Raw genomic sequence first — 26,703 nt, forward strand, 5'->3', positions numbered from 1 at the left:
TTCATATTGAATAGTAGAATGGGGTTATAATAAGTCCAGTGTTTAGAAAGTAGACTGGACTTTGGTTGCATTTGAAATGAATATTGGTTATGAGGCTTTTTACTCTGGGAACTTTCAAGTTGTTTTTGTAAAGGCTTAGCAGTTGCAGATTTGTTTGTATAGGTGTAAATTCAGAAACCTAGACTTTCTCAAGGTGTCTCCTTCACCTGTTTAAACAACTGTCCTTCCTTAATCACCTTAATCTCACCTACCTATGAAATCTCTTTATTTCAAATAAGGCTGAGRTGGTGAATAAATTGGCCTATACTCAACCCTTGCATGGATTGTGTGCTCTAGGATAGTCTAAATTCACCCTGTATGCCAATCAGAATATTATGATGTAAAAATGTGAATTTACATTACAAAAATACAATTTCTTAATATACACATTTTACTTTGTAGTCAACATGGAGTTAATGTCTCTCCAGCTGATTTAGAGCAACAGGCAATTAGTGAATGTTTAAAGCAGAGCTGCATTGTTTACTAGCAAACTGAGTGAACATTTATAGGGGATATAGGTGGGAAACATAAAAGTGAGTGTAGAAGACAGTTTGTCTTGCACTGTAGATTCCAAAACACTTTCCATTTGTCTGCTGTATTATTACATTTAGAAAAGAGCAGTAAATCATGCTCTCTCTGTGGTTTTTTTACTTTCTAATCTAGTCTGTTTTACTGGGGGCTTTAGAGGGAGGGGGTTATCTGGGGCTTTCGCTCCTTTTGATTTTTTGTTTCTGTTTGGTAAACATAGTTGTCAAGAGCTTTTGGTCTCTTTTTGTTATTGTTTGCATAGATTACAAAGGAAATTGTTGAAAAGGTTAGGCCATTGTATTTTGGGTACGATAGTCTTGCCAAAGTTATTTAAGTTGGGTTAAGTTACTGCAATATGTTCTTCAGAAGGCCAGCCCTTGAAACCTAACTGAAAACTGGATGGAGGGCAGACTGTTATTTTTTGTCAACACACAGCATCAGCGGTCTGTGATGTGCACTAGCTAGCAGCTGATTTCTGGATGAAATTTGAGATGATACTTTGACTTAGCAAGCTCTGTGTTACTGGAATCCTCTCTTCCCAAAAGTTTACCTCTTCACCCTCTCGAATAAGTACYGCAGTTGCAATAATCCGAAGTTTCCTTGAACATGGAAAGAGGTGGCAGGATGTTATTTCTGGGGAGGATGGGGCTGGGGCATTCTAATTTGCTTCCTCTTGTGGTTCCCTAGAGCCTGGGTGTGATGATTGTGCAAGGCCAGTTTTCAAAACCTTTCCTCAAAGTTGTGCTTGAGTGGCACTGACTTTTGGGGAGGAAAGCCAGCAAGGCCGTCTTTGGGTTCACTTTGTTTTGTGAAGGTCTGTGTTAGAGATCTGTTGTGGTCTCTCAGTATAGCAAGTGGGTGACAGAGCGTGGGTAAGCAGAGAGGCGATGGTGGTCTAAGTAAAACAAGAAATGCAGGGGCATTATGGGCAGTGGCCTTGCTCCCTTGCTTCTCTTGATCCTGCACCGTGCAGAGCCCCGGTGCACTTACTTGCAGCAAGCTGCCTGTAGCCTTCCTCTGAAAAGGTGGCCCCGCTGCTGGGAGCTGGATGGRCAGACTCTGTGGCGTAGGCTTCCCTCAAGCAGCATGACAAAGTATGCCTATCCTTCCTGCATCTGCCTCAGTAGTTTTTATATGTCTGTCTTCTCTCTGGAGGATATATTTTTCCATGAGATTTCTTAGCTGTTCTAGATAGAAAAAGCATTATTGTTTGTTTCAGGCTATTTTTCAGCCTCTTCTTTCCTTAAATGTAGTTTTAATAAAAATGACTTGGTGAATGGAGTCCTAATCTGGGTGAAAATAAGTATTTTGAAAAGCTGGAAATGTAAATTACTGGGTATGAGTGGTGACTGATACTTTTTGGTAGATACTCTTTGGTATTTTGTTATTCTACTTAGTTTTACATTATTATTTGAGATGTTTTATTTTATATCCAGCTAGGATTGCTTTACTAAGTGGGGAGTGTTATAAAGGTACTACATGTCCACAGAAGTATTCAATTGCTTTGGAATGTGATATTTTCTTCATTTTACCTTTATTTTTTATTTTTTTTTAATGGACTGTTTTTAAATGATATTTTAAAAGTCTGGTTTTATAAAATTGTACTTTATTTTGATTTCTTCTTGATATGAAAACAATTTTGGGAATTTTGTCTTCTGTAACATGCATATTTGTAGCAGTTTTCAAAAAACAATTTAAATTATGAATAGCTRTCCTGTAGACGTGTATACCTAATCTACAGAATTATCTTGCTACTGTTAAAATTATATTGACAGTTATTTGCTTGCTTGCAGTTTTTCTTTAAATCAAAATATTTAAAATGTCCTTGAATTTATTACACTTAAATTTACTATTTTAAAGCACATCTGGGTTAATTTAAAATTGTACAGGGAGGATGGATTAGGTGATCCAACTGCAGGTGATACGGAATCGGATGGAGGAGATAAGAAACAACAGCTTTGATCAGTGCTCAGCAGAAAAACAAAGTAAATTAAATGAGGTACTGAGATAAAATACATTCGAAGAAAGATTCAAGTCAACTGTCTAGACCTGGCAGGTCCGTAAAAGTAGTTACATGCAGCCATGTATGTGTTGAATACATATAACAAATAATTTGTTTATTAATGATACTGTTTTTACCTTTTTACAYGTAACATCTAAAATACACATGGATTTTTTTTTCCTGCTTAGGYTGTTAAGGTGTCAGAATCCTGATCTCCTCTGACTGTCTAATTTCACCAGGAAAACAGAGTTTTGCCATGTCAGTACTTCACCATTTGCAGTTCCTTCTATCTTGTACAAGTCCCATGAAAACCAAAAATAAGTGTTCAGAATGATCTGGTACATAAAGCTTGATACAAAACTTTGGAGTTAAAAAAAAGCAACTTTCTTAAATCATGCCAATAACAATCTCTGCTAGCTAACACATTTCTAAGTTTCTGTTGTGACTGTGATATTCATTCAAAGCTGTTAAAATATAGCATATTTAGGGGAGGAAGGCATATAAAAAGTGTCTCCATGGGATGGCTGGCAGCACCTGGGAGAGCTTCCAGGTAGCTTTGGCTGGTATGAACATTCTGGGAGTTGCGACGGACTGCAGCAGGAGACGTCAGGGAATTTTGGAGATGAAAGAGAGCAGTTGAGCGTACGAGTCATCAGAAAACTGTTTGGGAGTACTGGCTTAGGGCAGGAAGGTGCCTTTGGTGCCAGACACCTCAGCTCATCAAAACACGGCAAGTTTTGCTGCACTAAGGAGGGAATACAGCAAAATTAGGAATGTAAGAATGAATCTGAAAGAGAAAGCCCCCAGTTTCCCAGGCTCAAAACCAGGATAAGCTTGTTTGAGAAAAGGATGGTGCTCTGAGGAGATAAGTGCCACCTGTTCGATAATCAGCAATTAAAGCATCCATGGTAAATGGGTAATTAATGTATACAGTAGGCTTTTTCRTGTTGCACTGGGTTATATTTGTCCCTTGGGCACTTTGTAGTGCAAACTTGCTCTCTAATGGAAAGCAAGAGATGGAAAGGAGATTGTTACTGTTCCTCTTAGTGATTGCATGTCCCCTCATCTTTTTGAATCTTGTCTACCAAACCTGCAGTAACTACCCATAACAACCTCTTACTAGAGGTAAACTCATTACTATTTCCTCTACAGATTTGTTCAGTTTTCTTTCAGCTGTGTGCTGCACAGGAGGGCCTTTAAACTACTAAGTCAAAAACTCTTCAGCATCAATTTTTAATATGTTCTGATTTTTCTTCTTGTGTATAAAACACTTTTACAATTTTTATGTAAGTGGTCTTGAAATGAGAATAGGGATTAATTCTATACAATGTGGTATCCCTGAGAATTTAAGGAAAGTTTGCCTACTTAGTTGTGCAATCACTTGAAAACAGCCCGATAAATAATATAGATGTTTGCATCAGAATTTGCAAGCCATAAAGTGTTTTTTTTTTTTTTTTTTTTTTTTAACCTCAGATTTTCACACTACCTACTGATATTGCAGTCTCCCTTTGGATAGGAGATTTTGCCCTAATAACACCAACTTAATTTGTAAAAAAGAGTCCTCCTGTATCTTATTTGTTCTACACCTTTCCAATTAGAAGAGGGCAGAGGTTGATATGAGATTTTTTTGCTGTAAATCTGTTGCTTCGAAACTAGATCTGATCTTCTGTCCTACAGTCTTCAGGAGAGGATGAGACTTAACACTTCTGAGAGTTTTGTGTTTGTTTTTTATTATTAACAGGCCAAGCTCTGACAATAGGCGCCACAATATCCGGGAGAGGATGTCCAGCACCAACGAGAAAGGGACCCTGTCCATGGAGTCCACCAAGGAGACGCGGTACTGTGCTGTGTGCAATGACTATGCCTCAGGCTACCATTATGGGGTCTGGTCCTGTGAGGGCTGCAAAGCCTTTTTCAAAAGAAGCATTCAAGGTAATAAGTTCAAGTGAATCCCTTTAACTCTTTTCTCCAAAGGAAATGTGAAGCTACTTGACATTACAGACTGAGACCAGGAGAATGAAATTTAGTGGGTGTTCATCAGCAACTGCTGTGTTCTCACATGTATTTTGAGCACTGTATTTGGTGAATTCTATTGGCAGGTATATAGTATGTAATTACGTAGTCCCAGGTAACTACGGGGGAAAAAAAGCCTGTCTACATTCTGCTTGGCTTCTGTATATCTGATCATGCAGGTAGTGAGAAATATAATTTAAAAATCCATATTGAGTCAACTCTTTCAGGATATGCATAGCTCTTTTCTGTGAACAAGTTCTTATTCAAAACAACTTTTTCTTGAGAACCGCCTCTCAGGTGAAGATCAATCCACACTGAATGATTTTTTAATCTATATTCAGTGCTCCATTAGCAAGATTGCTCAGTCCAAATCCCAGCTACTTGGAAATCATAGAATAGTAAGGTTGGAAGGGACCTCTGGAGGTCATCTAGTCCAACCCTCAGCATAGCCCGTATGGGACTGAACCCGCGACCTTGACATTAGCAGCACCATACTCTAACCAACTGAGCTAAACCAGATGTCTTTTGAGAACTARTGTGGAAAGGAAGGTTTCTTGTATGAAATTATATGTGTGTTTGCCAGAAAAGTAGAGCTTTGAACTATATACAGAATTGTATAGTTCACAGTCATGGCATGGCTAAAAGTGTACTGTACAAAGAGTCCATGGAGTAGAGCACATCTACCAGGAGCAGTGTTAACTGCTGTGACCAGGGTGATTCTTGACTAAGATGTCTGTCACTCTGTGGAATGAATACTTCTRTGCTTTGTGCAACATCTCTTAAACTGAGGAAGATGAAATTATGATTCTACTGAAAATCTTATTAGTATATGTTTTACACTGGAGAAGAAAATAGGAAAAAAAATCTACCTTTCCAAGTAGAAAACTAGCAAAGCACTATACTTAGGTCTCTGTAGTTTTTTACAGCTCCAAGTGATACACACATAGAAAAATTCTGGTAGCTCCTTTTTTTTTTTTTTTTAAGTAAGCATAATGAGAAACATTTTTTGCCTCATATCACGAGGTGTGATTATTACCTGTTTTGTTGCATGAGTACCTCTGAGGGGAGTTAAATAAGACTTCCAACATTCAGCTCAAGAATTTCTTCAAGCTTTAAAGAAAAAAGTGAAAGATTGCCTCCAAGGGAGACAGTGATGAAATGATTTGAATGTCAGTGATTAGTTAATAGTTACTTGTATTTCTGCTTTTCCAGATTCATCTAAATGATTTTAAGAAAAGACAGTGTTTACAGCCAGCAGTCAATAATAAGACTGGAGGAAGAAAGGGTGAAATGCTTTTCTGTTGTTAACATCAGAATGATTTATTGAAACTTGTGAAGTAGGGAGAACAGCTCTTTTATTTTTTGAGTCCTCTGACTGCATCTTAATTTTCTTAGAATTTTAGATTTTTGAAATTCTGTCCTTGTGCTTAAACTGAACTAAGTCCTCTTACCCAGAACACTTTTTTTTTTTAAAAGAAGTATGAGAAGTATGCCTTGTTTCCCTGCTTCCTTTTATCATTTAGAACATTACCATGTTGACAGAATCAAATTGTTGCATCTGTTACTGGCATTACCGGCTTTTGGACAACCCAGCAGCAAAGTGAAAATCGCAATACCTTAAGCAAAAGTAAAGGACTAGCTATCCTGTAACTGTATAGCACAGATCTTCAGCTTTTGGTCATTAAAAAAAAAAAATTGTGTCTGACTGTTTCATTTAGTTCCACTGCTCTGCATCGGGACAGATAATTCTGCCCTAGTCTCTAATTGTTATGGTTCTCAGCAATGGATCTGTCATCTACTTGTTCTGCAGTACTTACTAATTAGTAAATTTAGTTCTTGCTACATTTACATACCTAATATATTTTTTTAAATGTGAGAACTTTAAAAATGAAAAGCTTAAGGTCTCAGTGTTCCTTAAAATGCTTTTTTTAATCTTTAATTTAGATCATGTTTGCTGTAATTTAAGCCCATTGATTCTTGCCCTATTCCTTGTGGGCATGAAGAAGGCTTACTGAAACAACCTTTTACATAGTTGAAGACTGTTATCATATCTTTCCTCAGTCTTCTCTTCTTTAGACTAAACAAACCCACTTCTTCAGTAGAACATGTTTTCTAGATTTCTGATCCTATTTGTCGAATGCCTCTGTACTTTCTCCAATTGATCCATATCTTTGAGCGGTAACAGCTATCATAAGAAATATCTTCAATAAGTATCAAGAAACTAATTCAAGAATATGAGTATTTATGAGAGAATTGTAATTATCAATTGATCGCAACTGGTATGAAAAGCCTTGTAAAGGATTTTTAAAGACATAAAGTGATAARTCATAAAATGATGAGCTAATGGACCCTTTGAATTTCCTCCTGGAATTGGAAGAGATGTCTACCTTTGCAACTCCATATTCTCCTTGAACACATGCCCAGTTTACTAAAATGATGGTAATTTTTTGATTCAGCATATGTGAGAAAATACACCATTTATCTTGTAAATTATGAAGATGTAAAAGAGGTTGTGATTAATACTGTCTATTTCTAGGTGCTATAGGTGTTAGGAGTATGTGTAGAAAAATGTGTAAATATTATAGGGAATGTAGATAAGATATGCATTCCTAAAATATGAATAAAATTCACTGGGAATCATATGATTCAACTGTATTGAGGTAAAACTGGACATCCTTGTATTGTAATACAGAATTCTTTCAGCAATGAAGCAGTGATTTTTGTTGCTGCTACTTATAGAGTAAAACACTTAATATACAAAAACTACATTTGTGCTTTTCTATGCTGTATTTCCCAATGTGGACATAGATGCAGAGATGACTGGTCTACTGTATACTTTTAATCAGAGATTTCATAGCAGAATTGCTATAGTGAAGTCTCTATTTGCATAAGTAACTACTTTAATTTTGTGAAAAATCACATCCTCATTGGACCTTACCAGAGGGGATGSTTCTGGAGATAATCTGTGAATTTCAGATTCTAAAGTCTTTCTTTACTGTTAAATAGTAAAAGCTAAAAAGACAAACTGTATTGGTGACTGTCTCTCAACTACATACAATTACTGAATTTTGTTTAAACAACAGATGGTTGGTGAAAATCTCCAGTGCCTCCAAAACTTGCAGATGTCAGTCCCTTTTGCTAGCTTATATCCCAATAGTGATTTTAGTGACTTTGTTTTGAGAAAACACTGTGCAGACTGATATTAATGTACAGTGTTTCACAAGAGAGAAAAATCATATGACACAAAGAACACTGTGTTGCTTGGTGATAGAAGACTGCTTTATTCCTCACCCAGCCTATGTAGCCTTCAGGAATGTAATTGGTCAACTGACTTGAATCCAGAGGCATAACAAGCAGTCACATCACAGCACACTGTACTTCTCTATTAAAATATTTATGGATTTTAAGACCAAGAGGGGCCATTAGATCATTAAGTCTGKCCTCTTTTTAGTGTAAACTTTATGTGTTATCCATGTACAGAGCCCAGTAACTCTATGGAAAGTAAATCTTTTGGAAGACATCAGCCTTGATTTGTGGGGCTCAAGAACATATTTCCAATGATAGCTTGTTCTAATGATTTGTTGTCCCACCTGCTAAAAAAAAATACCTTTCTAGCTTGAATTACTTTGACTTTCACATCACTCCATGAACTTCTCTTAATATCTGGTATTGGTCTCCTGTTGGAAATTCTTATATGTTACAATGAAATCATATTGATATCTTAAGTAAACTAAAATGCTTAAGTCTCCCAGTGTATATCTTATCTTCCAAGTCACTTCCTTTTTTACACCTTTTATGATCCTCCCACAGCTTAATAACCTCTTTAAAATTTGGATAACAGAATTGTGTGAAACATTTCAACATCAGCCTCACAAATACCATTTACAAATTAAAAATCACCTGTGACTCGCACAGTCTTTCCCCCTCCTTCTAGTTCTATTATTTAGATAGCCATCAAAAGGCATGAGATAGGAAGGAATTGCTTTTATCACCTCTGACTAGTGTCCAAATGCATATGTATGTGGGCCTGAGAACCCTCGGGGGAGCACATGAGATTCAGAACAAACAAAAGTGTAACTCCTTATTTTGAAGTGTATCTTGGTCTCAGAMCTGCCATAGTATTTCAGAAATTTTCAGTTCTATTTTCTTGTCTCCTTTTTATGTTCTGATTTTTTCATAAATGCTTTCTCTGACTTTTCTCTTAGCTGCAGACTCACGCGAAAATCTGGCAAATTTCACAAATATTCATTTAAAAATTAATCCATGATGCAAGGAGATACAAGGCAGGCAAAAATAGATTGACATCTGAGAATCGATGAATAGCCTTGATGAGGGATTTCAAAGGCTTGCCATTTATGTCTTAAATTACACAGACCTAGTGGTCTTCARAGTGTGGGAAATCTTGAAGCTGGGAAGTCCTTTAGTTATGTGGCTTGAAAATGGATTGTATTTAACAGTTACRCCTTCTGAACATCAAGTAGGAGAGTTTGGCAGTGGACTTTGAGTGTTATCAGTTGTTTAGCTTCACAGTGATAGAGCTGTACTTTGTTGACAACGTAGTTCAAATTTTTTAACATTAGAGGTGGTACATACATACATAATTTCTTCTGAATTGGGGAGAAGACTTTCATTGGCAAAACATGCCTAGTAAGTGARTGATCAGGTAATACCACAAGGTAGCAATTGCAAGTTTGTCAGTTTGGGGGGTTTCTGAGATCTTCCCTTTAGCTTTCCATTGCTGCTTTCTGTTTTCATGGTATTTCTTGTAATCTGTTTGATAACAGCTGCAAATGCTGCACAGATCCTGCAGCTGAGAAGACAGAAATTCCCTAATAAGACTGCTTATCCACTGATTCTATGAGTTGTCAGCAGAAAGAGCAAGACTGCRGAACATAAGCCTAAGTGAGACATGCAGAGGTAATCATAGCCCATTTAACAGGGGACTGCAGACTAGTATTTAGTCTCAGGATGGAAAAACACAGTTCCAGTTTCAGAGGTAGCTGACCATTAGAAGTGTAGAAAATATGTTGGAAAAACAGAAGGGTTTATCCATTATTTTGACAGTTCCAACAGCCAATGAACAGGCAGGTTCTTCTGAAACATGTTTTATTTTTATGATTCTTAGTATTTTTTTTTTCTCTAGAGGTCCTTGAGTTAAATATGTACTCCAATCACTGCCTTTTAATGCACATTTTGAATATCAGCATTCTTATCAACGGTGATCTTGTTTCAGAAACCTAGGTGTTATTGACAGGCAAATTTCAATATTTTTTTTCCACCTTTTCAATCAACTTTGAATGTGGTACTTCTCCGACAAATTTTAATTGCTGCATTCAGCAAGCGTGTRGATTTAAGGTGTTTGCATCTAAGACACTTCCTTATTTTTCATGGTCTGAGCAAATTACTGGGCTGGAGTGGAGCTTGAGACCTAGTCCATCTTTCTGTCCTATGATAGGGTCAGCTCTTACTATGTCATTCTTTACATGTTTTTGTTTATCTTCTTAAAAACCTGTTGTCTGTTCCACTATTTGACTCTCCTCATCTTTGAAGGGTATTATTAAACTTGAATTTGAACCTTCCTACATGTTAAGCTCATCACTTGTTTTCCTATCTATCATGCTGCAGAAAACAAATTATTCTCTTTCCCTCTGTACAGAAGACTGTTATCACACCTTTGTCTCAGTCTCTTTTACCTACCCTGAAGAAATCCAGTTTATTCAGTCTTTTCTTGCAGACTGTGTTCTCCATACCTCTAATCTTCTGGTTGYTCTACTTTGGACATTCTCCAGTTTGTCCTATTTTCTTTTTTTCTTGAAGTATGATTACATTTATGAAGATGCTTCACCATTGCTGAACCTTTCAGTACTAGCAGATGGTCTTCCTCTWTGTCCAACCTACCGTAGGATTTGCCTTATTTGCAAGAACATGACACTTTTCACTCGTTGTCAGTGTGCAATGCAGAATAAGCTCGAGCATACCTTCCTACAGAACTAATAACTTGTTCCTCACCTTGTTTTGTGAATCTGGTTATTACAGTTTTAACATAGTGATTTGTATTGCCTGCTATCTCYAGTTTGCCAAGATAATTTTGAATTCTTATCCTGTAGACTCCAGAAGACTTGCCGTTTATTTCAGATTTATTTCTGTCTCACTAGCAGAGTAGTTTGGTCTTTTCTTTGTTCTTATAGCACCTATAAATATAATCTGTGAAAGAATAACATTTAATAAAATATATTCTCTGGTCCATTACCCATCTCYGAGGAAAATACTGTATAGAACTGAATCTGGGAGAGACACTATGAAGCCTGATTCAATATCAGCTTCTATTTTAACAGTGAACTATGATAGTAACTCCCCATGACTGATTTTCTCAAATCATCTGAACTGTTTTCCTAGCTCACACATGAAATGTCACCCAGATAATATGGAAAGCSTCTCTAAAATTGGGCAACATACTTTTTGCCAGAAAGTAGAGAATACTCACTGATTGCTGTCTGATTTTATAAACCACCATTGGTTCTTCTTATGCCAAGTCTAAAGCTTTTCCTGCCTCCTAGACAAATTTCCTAGCCCTGTGAAACAATACTTAATGTATCCTGTATTAYTAGCTTTAATGGTGTTTTACTTCCTCTAGAAGATTCTGTTTGATTGGTATGCCTTATCAAGCAACTAAAAAAAGCTGAACAGTGTTTCATGTTCCCTCAAACTGTACTTCAGAATGGTTAAAAACTGTATGCTTAAATGCTGAACTGAATACAATGACATGGTTAATAGTGACTACAGTAAAAATGTACTTTTCAGAAAACAGATGAACTACCAGTCCYTCAGGTATGGTCAGATATGTATGGACAACTAGCTGAAGGTTTCCCCAGATTATAGAAAATTMACTTGTGTAGTAGGTAGCAGAGTGAGTTTAATGTGGAGAGGAAATGGAAAAAAATCTGCAAACATCTCTACAGGATTTTAGATGGGGACTTTCAGGGATGAGTGAGATTATTTTACTGCTCTTCAAGACTGCAGAGCAGTTGTGAATGRAATCAAGAATCTCTTTTCCCCTTTTTTGGCCTTCTTCTCATCTTTTCTCCRATTTCTACTCCTTCTTCCTGCTGCTTTGGAATAAAGGACATCAAACGTGTCCATTTCAGTGCATGCAGACTTCTCACCCCCACAGGAGCCTCTGCTGGCCTTCCTGTATCTCTCAGGCTTTTGGGAAGAATGAGAGGAAAGAAACTGGGCAAGGTCTGTGAGGGTGAGGAGGGTGAGAAGAAGTCATGATCAGTCAGAGTGAGAGCCAGGGAGGGGAGATCTTGCTGCAGTATTATACCAAGGCTTGCTGGTGTACCACCAAGGTATGATGACTCTTGTCTTGAGCATCCTGACATTTTTATAGTGGCAACAATATTAATAGGCAGTGCACTAGGATAGTGGGTTCAGTGATCAGGCTGAGCTTCTTTCCTATGTTGTCTTGAAAATCCCATCATAAAGGTAGGCTGTATTTTATGAATGTCAAGGATCCTAATGACTGGATTTGTGAAGTGTTGATGTGACCATTTGAACTCATGGGCCAAAAGACATTGCAGACTGTTTTAATAATAGGGATAAGATTGTCAAAATATCATTTTCAGTGTGTTGATGATCTTAATAGGGTCCAAAAGAAAACCATCAAAAGTGGCAAAAAGTCACTTAAGTTGTACATAAATATGAGGGAAGTAGTTATATGTTGCAAATTATACATTTGCAAACTCATGTTATTCCTAGCTTGGTGCTATGCCTGTCAGCCCTTCAGAACATTGACTAGGAAAAAGAAAGAGCTAATTACTGGAGAACACATTTGTGTGTTGATCTTAASTGTTCCACTCTGTAAAACAGAGTGTGAGGAGAAATACTTTATTGTAACCTTTAGGTGGGTCTATTAGTTTAAACCAGCTTCATAAGCTCCACTCCCRTGAGCTTTCAGACTTTCAGCAGGTTAAGTTTGTCCTTTGTAGTCACTTCTGAGAAGTGGAAATCAAAGTAGAGAGAACTGTGTAAGATAACTAATGTGGCAAGTATACTGGAAGTAGCTAATCTTTAGCATAGTTTAGTTTCAAAAGGAGACTATAAACTAATTTGATTGAAGTATTTAGCTCAAGGTTACTGTAAAATAAAACTCACTGAGCTAGCATGACACTTCTCTGCTGGAATGATTTAGTAACAGATCTGGTAAATATCTCATTGTCTGGATTATTTGAATAAGATCATGTATTCCTTTCAAAGATGTGCTTTTAATTTAGTCACAAATAATTGAAATAGTTGGACTTCCTTGTAATAAATATCAGAGGTACTTCCCACTCTAAAATGAGGCCAAGTATGCAGGACATCAAACTAAATCTTTGTTGTTCCTTCTGGATGTAAAATGGATGAATCTGCTGTAGGATATGAGTGTTGCTAGAGTGTAAGTGAGCAAGCTGAGGGGCACAGATATAGATCAATAAATGGAAGAAGAGTGTAACTGGTTTTTATTTTGCACAAGAAGGTGTTGCACAAGTATAAAAGGGGATTTTTGTCAAAGTACTGATGTTACAGATTAGTGTAATATTTTAACCATACCAGGAGATGACTGTACTAYGGTTTGTTTTGCAGTCTCCCGTGCTGAAAACTCTCTGTGCTTTGAAACACCATCCCCATTGCACACTGTCACTTGCAGTGAAAAATCCTTCCTTTGGACCTCCATCTATTTAATGGAAATACTAGCACTTTCTCTTACAGAGGTACTCTAGGAGTGAATACTTTTCAGCTCCTTGTGATCTTTACAGTGTTAGGGACCATTTAATTACCTAAGATGCAACTATAAGGTAAGACTAGCAAAACTTATTGAATAGATGCCATCACTGTTCAACATCCAATGGCTGATGTTATATGTGAAATTAAAATAGAAGTGTATTAATTTTTTTGTTGCACATAACTAATTGGATTTTACATGCACAAGTGTAGCTTAGCAATTGTTTTTACTTTTTGGCCTAGCTGAAGGAGTTTTCCATAGTAGAATTTCTCCTCTTGCCATTTTAGCTCGAATAAATTGGGATGCTAAAAGTACAACAAAGATCTTTTAAAGTCTGCAGGAGTAAAATGGCCATGGCTTGCCTATGACTCTCTACTGAAAATGCTTTTTGTCTCTGGAAGGATCATATTGAGATGCTTGTGAGTAATACATTGTGGGAGTTTTTCCTTTAACACAGCTGTTGGTTTAATCATGTGCCAAAGGTTTAAAACCATTGTGATTTATCAGATAGGGAAACAGAAAGTAGATGTTGTAYTCCTTGCCAGATTTTACAGAGATTGGGATCTAGATTGGTGTCTTTGTCATGAGGAAAAAATATACTTCCTATTTTATTGTACTTTCTAAAATTAAGAAGAYGGAGCTGGAGTTGGGGTAGAAGTAAAATTTGCATATTGTATCCTAATCCTGGAATAGCAATTGAAACACCAATTCAAATTTTAGGACTCAGGCCAGTAAGAAAAATTTTGAAATGGTCTGCTATATATTTTTTATATGTGTGTGTGTGTATGTGTGTGTGTATACACACACACATCTGTTATTTATAATGTATATAATTACATAATTATAAAGCTAAAGTAAAGCTTAAGTAATGCTTTACTTTTTACATGTCACTCTTTCTGCATGTATGTATTCCTGAATTATTAAATTGTTGAAGCGGCAGCAAATTCAATATCTTCATGCAGTATTTGTTCATCTTTTTTCTTTATTTTTCTTATTTTTTGAAATTGCGTAAGAAAAGGTTAAAAGAAAGGTCAACATCATTATAATTTAACTTGAATTAACAGCTCATATGAAAAATGCTATACACACATGAAGACAAGAAGCTTCCACTAGAACATAAACACTCAGTACTGGAGCTGTGTGACACAGCTGAATGAGAGATTACAGAGTATTTAGATTTTGACCTTTTTCTTTCACTTACGGGACTGTGATTTTTCTTTCAGAGGTATGCAGAAAAAAGACTTGTTCATCAGATGCAGAGAAGACATATTTTGCAATCTGCTAGGCCCATTTCCTTACTATCATATACAGTAATTTCCTCCTAGTTTAAAAACAGAAAAGAGTTCATCTTCTCAGCAGGGTCAGGTAGTTGCTAAGAGGATTTAAGTTCCAAATCCAAAGACCTTGTCTGAGGGTAATTAAGCTGTGAATTTGAGTGTCTGTGATTATAAAGGAATTAGACATGACCTTCTGTTCTTTTGTGAAACCTGTTAGAAAAGAGTGGGATTTTAAAATCATTATACACTTTTACTGGGACTGTTTAACTTAAATTTATGTAACTTTTAATTTACATTCAGTATTTGTTCATATTGGATTAGCATATGTAACAATACTATTGTCCAGGTACCTTTTTTTTTTTTTTTTTTTTTTTTTATGGTTTCTGGAAACTTTCCTCTTGCTGTTGAGTGTATTCTTTCCAAGGTTTTCTCTTTAGTCTATAACCCATTCGTCCTACTTGTCACTGAGCTCTTTGATCCACACTAAGGTGCASATAGACACCACACTCTAGCCTTCCCTTCACCTAGGTATATGAAATTCTGCTGATTTCACTCTCACAGTGAGTTTATAAAATGACCTGGTGCTTCCATGTAATGGCTTACAGTCTGCATGCAGATAGGTAAGAAGTAGTTCAAGAGTTGTGTGATGTGAAGATTGTAATATTTATTTATTTATTTATTTATTTATTTATTTATTATTTCAATCTTTACATCACACAGATGCAAATGAAGAATGCATGTAATTAGAGGAATAATGGTTATCACTGTTTTCATTTGAAATACATGATGAGCTGAATCAATTACATCAGTTTAGGTGTTATGCAAAATTTATCAGACTAGAAACATTCCTTTATTGGCCTGGTAGAATTAAACCTTACTGAACATTTTAAAGCYATTTCTTGTCATTGCTGACCTGTGGGTTCTTTAGTTCATTTTGTTTGATTTTTTTTCCTCTAATGCTTACTTTAATTGTTCTCTCAGGATAATTTTGATGGTTGCTGGAGTATAACGCAGCAACTGTCTATGCATTTAAGAAAAAAACATATTTGTGTGTTACGTTAATTACTGTTAATACAGTAAAATGACCCTAATTTTCACCCTTGCTGGTCAAGGATAAAATGAACTCAGATCTTCAAAGTTGCAAATCAGCAAAACCTTCAAGCATATGTTTAGTTTTAACAATATATACTGTGCTGGAAATACTCCTCAGAARTACACAGATGCTTAAATGTTCTGCTGGATGTAGTAATACTTAAATGAAATGAAATATGAAGTGTTTTGCTGACTGAAATCCTCAAAGATAAAYGATACTCCCACTCTGCCTGAAGCACGCTCTGCTGTTGCATACACGACATGCATCATGAGAGCCCTTACGCTGACAACTATGTGAGCCTGTGAACATAAAYGCTAGCCATATGACTCATGGTGGCAATAGAAAGTTAGGCTGTGTGCACAGTATGAAACAGCTCTGATTATGATGAGTAGGTTTAGAGTAAGGTCAAAATCATTTTGATTTCAACCATTATCTTCTTGTTGACACTGTGCTTCCTCAGCTTCCCCTGCTCCCATGTTGACACTATCATTCAGAATACCACATCTAAAATTAGTGMTTTGGGAAAGGGGTCAGATCTTCTACCCTGTTCTGGAAAGTGATGTAAAAATACTTGACTCTACTGTGCCTTACAGTACAATGAGTGAGATACCATGAAAAAGCAGCTCCCCCTCCCCCCTACACTGCCCCAATCCCCTGTGGCAGCTCTCCTGATCTCATTCTTTGTAGTTCACAACAGCGCAGGTTATGTATATGTCAGGACTGAAACAAGGTGAGATAAGTAATAAAAAAGTACTATTTAAGGATATCACAGGTCGCTGAAGACATTTTCTCTCAATAGTCCTTTGATACTGACTACCCTAATGGTCTAATTAGCATCTCTTATAGCACATGTTACTCTCGCGATACCATGAAAATAGTGTATAGGGCAGCTAGGCACTTGTTCCTGTCTCCTACTTGCAGGTTAACTACACACAGCGGTGAGGGATTCCTTCTAGTAAGTCAAATCATTCTGAACCATCTTGGCCAAGAGACAAGCTTTAAAGATAAAAGAGAAGGCAGAAAAGTTAAGAGACAATACTCATTACAGCAGAGTTCTTAAGTTATTAAATCTTATAAATAAAGCTCATCTCTGAGTGCCACCTCTTCCTTAATTGTGCTCTTCTACCTTTTCCCGCTCCGTGCCATCCCAAGCTAGAATGCCCTCATCTTTCTCTGTTCCTTACATAGGAAACTTCCTTCCTCACTTCCTTTGCCTGAATACTTGAAACCAGATGGTATTGTGGAGAAACAGGAAAGATTCCTTCCTTCCTTTCCCCTTCTTCCTTCATGCATTAGATCTTTTCTTCTGCATAACTAATTATAATTTTTKTTCTCCAGGTTCCTTATGTTTGTTCCAGTCTTCTTAAGGCATTGGTTAAACTAAATTAAAAAACAAAAAAGTGAAAAATATTAAGTGCATTAGCTTCTCCTAGAATGATAGCATATATGAAGTCTAAACAATGAAGTTAGTTACAGCACTCATAATCTGAAGAATTATGCCTGTCACACACAGACGCTTCTTTTTTGCGTTGAAAATTTTACAGGATCTGTTCTGGGAAGCTTGTCAAGCACTTTGAAAGAATTGTTGCTTGTTGCTAGTGCAGGTCTTGTGCATGAGAACAGAGAAATTATTACCTTTAAAGTGTATATTTAAAATAAAATATTTCACTGTGAAAATATGATAATGTGAATCATATTCATTTCAATAGGGGCTGTGGCTCGACCATATATAGGAMAATTCTGTGTATACTATTTTATAAGCCCAAGTGCCTATTCCCATAAGCTTACAGCTTGCGTAGGGAAATCCAGGTTCAGAGCAAAAGAGGAAGTATCCGCTCTGAAAAAGGACAGTTGTTGATTTTGATTCCACTTGATTTTTTTTTGCACAGTGTCACTTTTTTTCGAAGTGTTGAACCTAGTGGGCCACAGTGCAGCAATGGTGGTAGGCTTGTATTCAGCTTTGACCTTACTGGGAACATTTGTCTGATTGTCCTACAGTGTTATGTTGTTCTGAATGACTTGCTGAATTCAGGGCAAGCACTTGTTCCCTTTATGATATTACCTTTTAACTTCCCTAGGATGAAGATCAGAGAYTGTAACTGTCAAGGTTTTACTTTGTTTTTAAAAAGTGTAATTGAAGTTTGCAGTCCATCCCTGATCCTATTTCAGCTTGGCTTATAAAACAAGGCTGACAATTGAGGACAGGTGCAACAATTTTTTTTTGCTGTTTTTTAATGAGACCAAATAAAATTACCTTTTCTTATAAATGTGGCTTTTACTTTTTCTGTTACTTTTTCRTGTAGATATTGCATCTTTATATGGTTGAGACTGTTTTCTTTCTGACTTGATTTTTTTTCTTACATGTGAAGTGTTTTGAATCAGATATAGAACAGTCTGTATCATACCAGAGGAACTGAAAATTAAAATGGTCTTTCGTGCTGAGATTGCGGTAGCATTTCTGTTCTGTCTCCTTACCTCAGACCTGGAGCAAAGCCTGTGGATTCAGATTTTTCCAGTCATATRCTATTCGACTAAGCAGGGCTAACAAATAATAACTCTGTCTATTTGAGACAGTGTGTAGTCTGCTGTCACCATATTAACAAGTTTACAGTTTGGCTGCTTATTTTGATTGGTTCCCAGTTATGTAGCATTAGAGAGCAGATGTTCCTGGTGTAATCTGATAGTCATTTTTACTCTATTTTCTAATTTGTAGTCAAGGATAGATGATTTGATGAGACCAAGGCCTCTTGTCAAGCCCCCACCCTACTCTACCTCAAGCTGATCCCTTGATCTGAAAGAAAGAACAAACAGTTCTGCAGTAAAATTGTTTCGTTGTGTGCTGTACCTTAGTTGTGTTTAGATGAATACAGAGAACCAGTAAGATATTGAATAGTGTTTTTCATCTTTGCTGAACTTCGTCTATGATTGTAAAATAATTTTAAAGCAGACTTAATACCTTTGATACTTCTTTTTAAGAAAGGATTAAAATTGAGGCCTCTTGACAGTAACAAATTACGGTATGCTGACAATGTTTTTAGCAAAAATTGAGATGTAGAGGGTATTCAAGGAGGGAGGTGAGCTCTGAAGGAAAAGGTGCTAATATCAACCTAGGCTGCACCACACCGTAATTTTAACAATTTGTAATTTTTGCATGTATTTCATATCATTAGGCATGCCATTGGAATTAGAGATCAGTTTGTCCCTGAGATGCAATTAAATTAATGGTTGCTGCTTCTATTTTCTGTTATTGTTGTTTGTTTTTAACTGCTCCAAAGTCTGGTAGATATTTAAAAATATCCTTATATAGGCCTTTTTCATTCTATAAACCAGTATTCATTTTGCTCAGTCTGCTTATTAAGCATCAAAAAAGGCGTACAGATCAGATGGCATTGTGTTTGCTAAACTAAACACAAGAAAGTCAAGTGGTTTGTTCATATTCATCTACTCTCTTTTTGACTGCTTTGATTGTTAATTATTTTAATTACTCTATAGAAGTTGTCATTATGTTTTTAACAGTACTTCTAAAGCACTTGTGAGTAGCTGTATTGTGAATAGCTGTTAGCTTCATTATCCATATCAATATTTTCATGATAAATTGTGTTCGCAACCCTACCTTCTCCCTGTGTTGAAGTGCCGTACTGTGCTGTACTAAACACTCAGTGAGAAATAAGGTTAAGTATTCTAGGCTGTCTTGAAATTTCTGTAATTGGAGATTGTTTATAGCTGTGTCCTTACTTTTCTCTCCCTCTGGTTTTACAGGGCACAATGACTATATGTGTCCAGCTACTAACCAGTGCACCATTGACAAGAACAGAAGAAAGAGTTGCCAAGCCTGCCGACTACGAAAATGCTATGAAGTGGGAATGATGAAAGGTGGTATGTACACAGCAATGAACAYAAATCCCCAGCATTCGTGTCTGCCTTGCTGTATTTTAAAACTTTGGACAACCGATATGGTTCCTAAAGAAGGAAGCAACTCGGTTTATTGAGTTGAAGTATGTTAAATCTAACAGCAATTAAATAAGGAAACATCACAAATCCTGTGATAATATGCTTGGCCAAATTTCAATTAACATTATAGGAATGTTGTCTTTGGAGGTAGGATTTTTCTGATAATGTTATATAATTTTTTTTTTGGGTCTCTGGTTGGTAGACTCCTGAACACGGTGGATGAAACTTAACCCAAGATTTTGTATCATTTTGCAGTCTAGTGTAAAAAACATTGATAGTCTCAAATCAGTCTATGTTCATTAAAACAAACCTCCAAACATGTAATATTTGTTCTGTGAGTCCTGGAGGGGAGAGTCAAATCCTCTGTTCCAAAATTGCATACCAATATGTGTATTAATTTCATCCTGCAACACTAAAAGCCTTACTCTTATTTTACACAAACTCAGGTAAATGCTAGACAGTTTCTTAGAAAACACTTGTGTAATAATGATGTCAGCAAAGAATCAACCCTGAACAAAWAAGGCTGATTGTGGCATACCACTAATTTGTTTCATTTAGATTAATGATGTGTAACTTTTGGAGTCAAAATTAGAAATATATGACAATATATACTATTGAGTATTTTCAACTGTATCTTCAAGTGGAAGAGTTATTTTGTAATATAATTTGGGATTAATGATGATAACTGTCTTTCTCTTCTATGTTACAGTACCTTAAAATTACCCAAAACAGGTAGAAATTTGCTAATTTTAATCCTTTAAAAATCTATGTCCTTACAAATTAAGAATATTTAAGAAGCACAGGAAATCATAAAGTTTCATATGAGTAATATTCACTCTAAAACAGAATACAGTCTTGTGGTACATGACTGAAAATATCAGATTATCAGATTGGTTTTATAAGTGAAGRATATTCACTAGTTTTATCTAAACCGATTTCTGTAGGAAATCCTAGCAAAATAGTAAGTGTTCAGAACAGAAGGAATTGGAACCTTWTTTTTGTATGTGAAAGGAGCTAATTGTTAAATTACAGGTTGGTTCCCCCTTTCTTTAGCACATCTAATATTTACTTGTTCCATGAAAAATAAGCTGTTTTGGGGCAAGAGAGAAGAGTGCCTCATCGTATTTTATCCATGTCACAACAACCGATCATTTGTAAGTTCATTCTGGCAAAATAGGCCAAGTTTGAGAATGTTGAGGGGCAGAAAGGAAAGATGAAGAAAAAACGCCACTATCACTAATCAAGTATTTCTGCATGTTGATGTTGAATATGCATTTTTCTCATCTCGAGGATCAGATAAGAGCTGAGACTGATTTTGTCAAATTCAGTTCTGGGATGCAAGAAGCATGAAGGTGTCTAATCYCTTAGTAGTTCTAAAACTTAGACTGTATATTTGTACCTTTATKTATTTAATTAATTATTCACTATATCAATGTAGATGTTTTTCATAATTGTTTGCTATGATATGCATTGTGATAATTTTTTCCACTGGTGAAGTTCTATTTATATTTGTGTTCAACCATATAAAAACTGCACAGAATTATTAGTATTCTGTTGATTAAAGAAAACAAAAAAGGACTGCAATTATATCCAGATTTCCTTTTCTAATATAGAGGTTCTGAAATTTATATTTCATACAGTGGCTCACACTTTACAGTAGAATTCTATGGGTGTCATCCTTTCCTTTTACAATAATACAACATTTCTCTAGTCACTACAGCAACTGATAATTTAAAAATATTGAATGTGATTTTTTTTTAACTAAGCTGACAAGGTGCATAGAGCAAGAGCATATGCATAAATCCTGCCTCTCTTATAGGACCAACAATAATGCACTAAAATACATTGCTGGTTCATAGATGAGAGTTTAAGAGTATTTATTTTATGAAGTCTGGGAAGAGTCTCTTGACATCCCATAGATGCAAATGGTAAATTTGGCATGCCTGCAGGTAAAGTAAGGTATTAAAGTAAGGGAAAGATAATGTAAGATGAAGTATCAAGGTTCTCCTGAACTCATTCTCAATCCAAGTAGCTTCAGAGATAGAAATCCTTTCCTTCAGTGAGTACTTGCCAATTGTCATATTTCTCTCAGATGAAGATAAAGGTTATGTGAACATTCTTTGCATGCCACCTGGACTGACACTTTTAAATGTTTTTGTTTGGTTTTGTTTTCCCTGAGAAGATCTCTTAAGTTTTTCTGTTGTAATAGTTAGACCTCTTGTAACACTTCTCTTCAACACTCTTGAATCATAGTGTTGTGGTTAACTGGAAGATCCATATTTTTCTTTAGTACTTCATAGTTTTCTTGAAATAATCTCCTTTTGTTAATACAGAAGAATTTCTGTTATTTGAAGGGATTAATTCTATTATATATTTGAAAACTATTCACCTGTGTTGTATCTCACTCATATCTCTCTGTCTGCAATTTATTTTCTTATGATATGGCTTTTAGAAACAGTTGAAAATTTCTGCAGTATTTCTTTTGTCTAAACAATCTCAAATTTACTTTTTCACTGAATTAGTGGAACTTCTCTTTGTAAGTTGTCAAAGGTGGTAAGTTTTTTATACGTATCATATAACTTCTGGGCAACAGCTGATATTAGTTATTCAGTTTCAGTAATAAYGGGGAATAGAGCTAGATAAAATCTTGATTAATTGTTCCTGTTTTGTTTTAACATAATTTATAAGCTATAGTTTCTGAGTTTTTTCTCATAGAGAGTCAGTTAACTGAAGGCAGCATAAAAAAATTCATATATATGATTTTTAGTAATRCGCACACAATTGAAAAAAATATTTTGGGGGCTTCATTCAGAAAATTTGTAGGCCTCAAGTGATCTCCTGAGTTACACTCTGGGAGCCTCTATTTATGAGTCTGTGGATTTTTTTTTCCCTTTTTTTCATCCAGCTTTTCTTTGATCTTTTAAAAACTGCTTTCAGTACTAAAGAATTATTTTCTTCTCTTCTGTTTGCAAGTGTTTCCGTCAGCGTCTGTTGTTATGTTGCTTTTAGAGACAGTTGGACAGCCAGATTCTCTGCTGATGTGGTCAGCATCTGAGGCAGAATTTATAGCTAACATATTTTGTCCAGATGCTTCATTCTGTCTTTCTGAATGAACCCAGAAGACCTTAAAATTTTACACCATTGGTTACTTAGTCTGTGCACCCCTATGTTTGTATGTGGATATAAACTAGTCATGAGGAATAAACTCCTTGTCATGGACCTCTTTTGTCAGGCTGGGTAGCGGGGAAGAATAGCTTTGTTTTGTAATGATCCACTGATAACTTCTTGAAGATTGTTTCTATTCTGGTTTAAAAGAGGATAACTTACTGTTTTACACTATGTTGGATCCTACAACGTGTTTCCAGAGTCCAAATGAAGTTTTTACAGCAATTATAATCCTGAAGCTTCAATGATATGAATGGTCCAGGTGATCTCTGTTCCAGAATAGATTTTGTTTTCCATTTCTTCACTGTTTTAATTACTTTTTAGTGACTTGGATCCATAGGGCCATTCTCTGAAATCAAAAGCACCTATATTATTTAAATATTTTTATAATGTAATAAACGAATATGATTTTCTAGTTATTAGCATGCTACATTCTTCCCCTCAATTCATGTGTGACAAGGCAGATTTAACATCAAATCATACCATGTGGGAACAGAGCAGCAGGGTGGAAGAGGAATCAATGGCAAAAATTCAGCATAACATTAGCTGCTAGATTCTTAATGAAAATACAGTTATTTACCTGGTAATCCCTTTTTGACCACTCTGAGACCTACATAATTCTGTCAGCTGACAAATTCTGAGAGCCTCCCAACCTCAAATCGTATGAAGGGCAGTGACTAAGGTTTTGAATACTCATATASCAGGTCCAGATGGTGATCACATTTATGATCAGGGGTACTGACTACCTTTGAATAATCTGAAATTTCCTGATGTAGGTAGAAAATTCTSAGTGAGAAGTGTCATTTCTCTTGATGATGAAATGACTGCACATCTGAAGCCTAAATCCTCCGGCGCTACTTCCAGAGAAGTACCTGAGGACTTTGCACATGTTACCGCAGTACAGCTCAGGGGAGCGAAAGTCTGTGTTTGCTCCAACTGTGTGTTGTTATCAAATGCCAGGTGCCTGTGGAAACATTCATTAACAGCCAGAGACTGGAGTAAAAGCCATTCCTCTTTTAAGCTGTCCTCTTAGATACTATTGAACTGGCTGCCCGTCTGCAGCCACAGGGGGATTCTGTCTCGTTCAATGTGACAATATTTCTAAGTAAGACAAACTTTTACAGAGAAAAGAAAAAAAACACTTGGCAAATTTTACTGTCCTCTCAGAAGAGACCACTCCTGATTTTTGTCTTTAAATGGAGAGAGCTATGCTTTCTTGCTGAATGCTGTGTTTACTAATGTTAAATGATCAAATATGAAAGGCCAGAGGATTATTAAAATCATTCTCAGAAGCAGAGGTAAATCTACGTCCGATGCAACAACTGGAAGGGCTCCAGACTTTCTAGTTTTTCATGTCATTATCTTTTGATGAAATATTTTATTAAAATAGAAATTAGTGAATGAAGGAAAATGGCTTAACAATGTAAAACTATGTTGGTTTGTCGAGGAGAGCCTTTATGGTATTTATTAGACATATTGTTCTGTACTCAGGCAGATAGGCAAGGCCTGATACACATATGAGGAAATGTATATTTTTAAGCTGTAATTGATGGGCTGAAAGCATGTAGTCAAAAGCATTGAAGCAATGTTGTCTCAATTTAGTACAACCTCTTGGAAAAGAACATGGAATTGAAATATTACTTTTCGGTGATTTTCCCCTTCCCCCTTTTGTACACATTCCAAGTATCACTGAATTGTCTTGAAATATAACCTCCACCACTCTGCCCCAAAATAAAAGAAGAGAACATTGCTGTAAACACTTTTCACTGTACAACGTGCCTTATGTTTGCTTCTACACTATAGTAGTATTGTAAGAATTTTTTTCCTAATACTGCACAATTTTTGATGTTTTACCCTTGAACATTTGTTTGAGATTGTATGAACTAAGTACATCTCTATATCTGTTAATATTTGTTTATTTGTCCATTTACATGCTTTAAAAATTCCTAATTAGGAATTTAATTTTAGTTGTGATGATAATATATATAACAATGAGACAATCCCTGTTTAAGTTGTTGATAAATTTTAAATGAAGCTTAGGATTCCTGCAGTGTCACCAGATCTCCCAGTCTTGCTATAAAATGTGCCTTAGGGCATCACTGTGGACCACTTTGAGCTAGGCTATGCAAGATCRAGGTACCTAGTGTCTTCTCCTTCCTGAGCTTTAGATACGTCTAGAGTTTCTGAGCTTTGGGTTGTTCATTCAGTTAAACATTTATAGTTCAAATCTCTTACTATGAGTTTTGATATATTAGGTCATCTAGCTTTAATATCCAAAATAATTTATCTAGTTTATGTGGTTCTGAGGTTTCTAAAATACAGCTCTTACAATTTCTCACAGTCTTTGACACCAATATAGTTGGACTCATACTTCTAAAACTAGTTGGCTTTTCCATATTCTTGTTGAGGTATGGTTCCTGAAAAGGCTTTATTTTTATTTTTAGTTGCCCAATCTTAACCATCTCAAACCTGATTTGCTGGCTRGCTGACCAGTCACTGTATGAGTTATTTTTTGTTTGTGTGCTAGGTGCTGTACAAACATCTGATATGACCCTGTTGAATACAATTTATTCTCTAATAGCAAGAATAGGGAATTGCATGAAGTCCTAATACCAGGTGAAATATCCRAACATGGAAGTGCCCTGAATTGATGGAGGCTTTTGAAAATCTTGAGATCAGTGAATTACTGTGGAAGAGAGAGGAATACTGTTGAGGTATGCTAGACTCTGGTCCTCCTTGCTCATTTCTGGGAAATAGATTTAAGTGTCTTTCCAAGCATGTTCTCAAGACTTTATTCACCTATTGATAAACAGTGATGAAAAATTATTGCTTTGGAAGAATATAATATTCAACATGAGGTCCAGTTCCGGGGTGATGATCTAGCTGCAATACTTGTGATTTCTTTCATTAGACTTGCATCTTGACAATCAAGTACTTGGCTATAAATATTACATAAGCTTTTATTAACAAGTGACTTGTAAATATTACTTCCAAAATAATTTATAATCTGTTTAATATTAGCAACTGGCATATATTACATCTCATTTGCAGCTTGTTCTGTTAAATGAGATGGGCACTACTTTYCCCCCTCCTCATTTTTGTATTAATTGGCCTGCTGACCAGGACCCTTTGAAGCTTATCTGATGGGAAGTATTGGCACTCCACGGCATATATCAAGAATTAGTCTAACTTTCATATATGTAAGGTTCGTACCACCATTCTGTGGTACTGTTACAGAAGAGTTGCATAAATTAAATCCTAATTGAGTTTAGGATAATTGCATTCTGTAACATTTGAAGATTTTTTAGTAAATTCTTCAACCATTCAATAGAATTCCATAGCAAGGATATAACTGAGCATCAGGGACTTCGGCAGAATTATTCAGCTGCTTTGGCTCTGGCCTTTTCCTTGCTGAAGTGGAGAAGACATGGATATAGCCCTGCCTGAGCTGCAAGGCTCTAAGGGTAAGGAAGCACAACAGGGTTGGGTGTCAGAGACAAAACTGATATTGCAAATACTGCAAAATTTCTATAGTTTTGCTATATCTATATATATCACATACATTCAGAATTGTTATACAATGAAGGCATTACTATATTGATGAAGGGATATCATGCCTCCTTTCCAGGTCTCTCTGGCCTATCCAGAAATGAGGAAGTACCCATCCTGTTATAACAAATTTGTTTTTATAAGCCATGCAAATGAAGCATACAATACACCATTACCTTCCTTATGTAGTTCTAAAGATCAGAATTAATTGTTCTGCATAGTTAGGTACTTTAAATCCATAAACACTAGTATAAACATGGTGTCTTTCTGGAGAGCTCAAAACTGTAATTTGACCTTCCTTTTTTTTTATTATAATTTTTAACTA

General features: G+C 35.9%; 1 protein-coding gene across 1 annotated transcript in view; it reads left to right on the plus strand.

Annotated features, from left to right (window-relative positions):
• ESR1 (estrogen receptor 1) overlaps positions 1-26,703 on the plus strand; it is a 181,333-nt gene that overhangs the window by 80,279 nt on the left and 74,351 nt on the right. Inside the window, exons 3-4 of the mRNA XM_085308427.1 lie at positions 4,311-4,501; positions 19,473-19,589. Coding sequence (XP_085164553.1) covers positions 4,311-4,501; positions 19,473-19,589 — 308 coding nt within the window. The remainder of the gene's footprint in view (positions 1-4,310; positions 4,502-19,472; positions 19,590-26,703) is intronic.

Source organism: Rhea americana, unplaced genomic scaffold (assembly GCF_003343005.1).
Source record: "Rhea americana isolate MKP2758 unplaced genomic scaffold, rheAme1 scaffold_275, whole genome shotgun sequence".
Lineage (NCBI taxonomy): Eukaryota > Metazoa > Chordata > Aves > Rheiformes > Rheidae > Rhea > Rhea americana.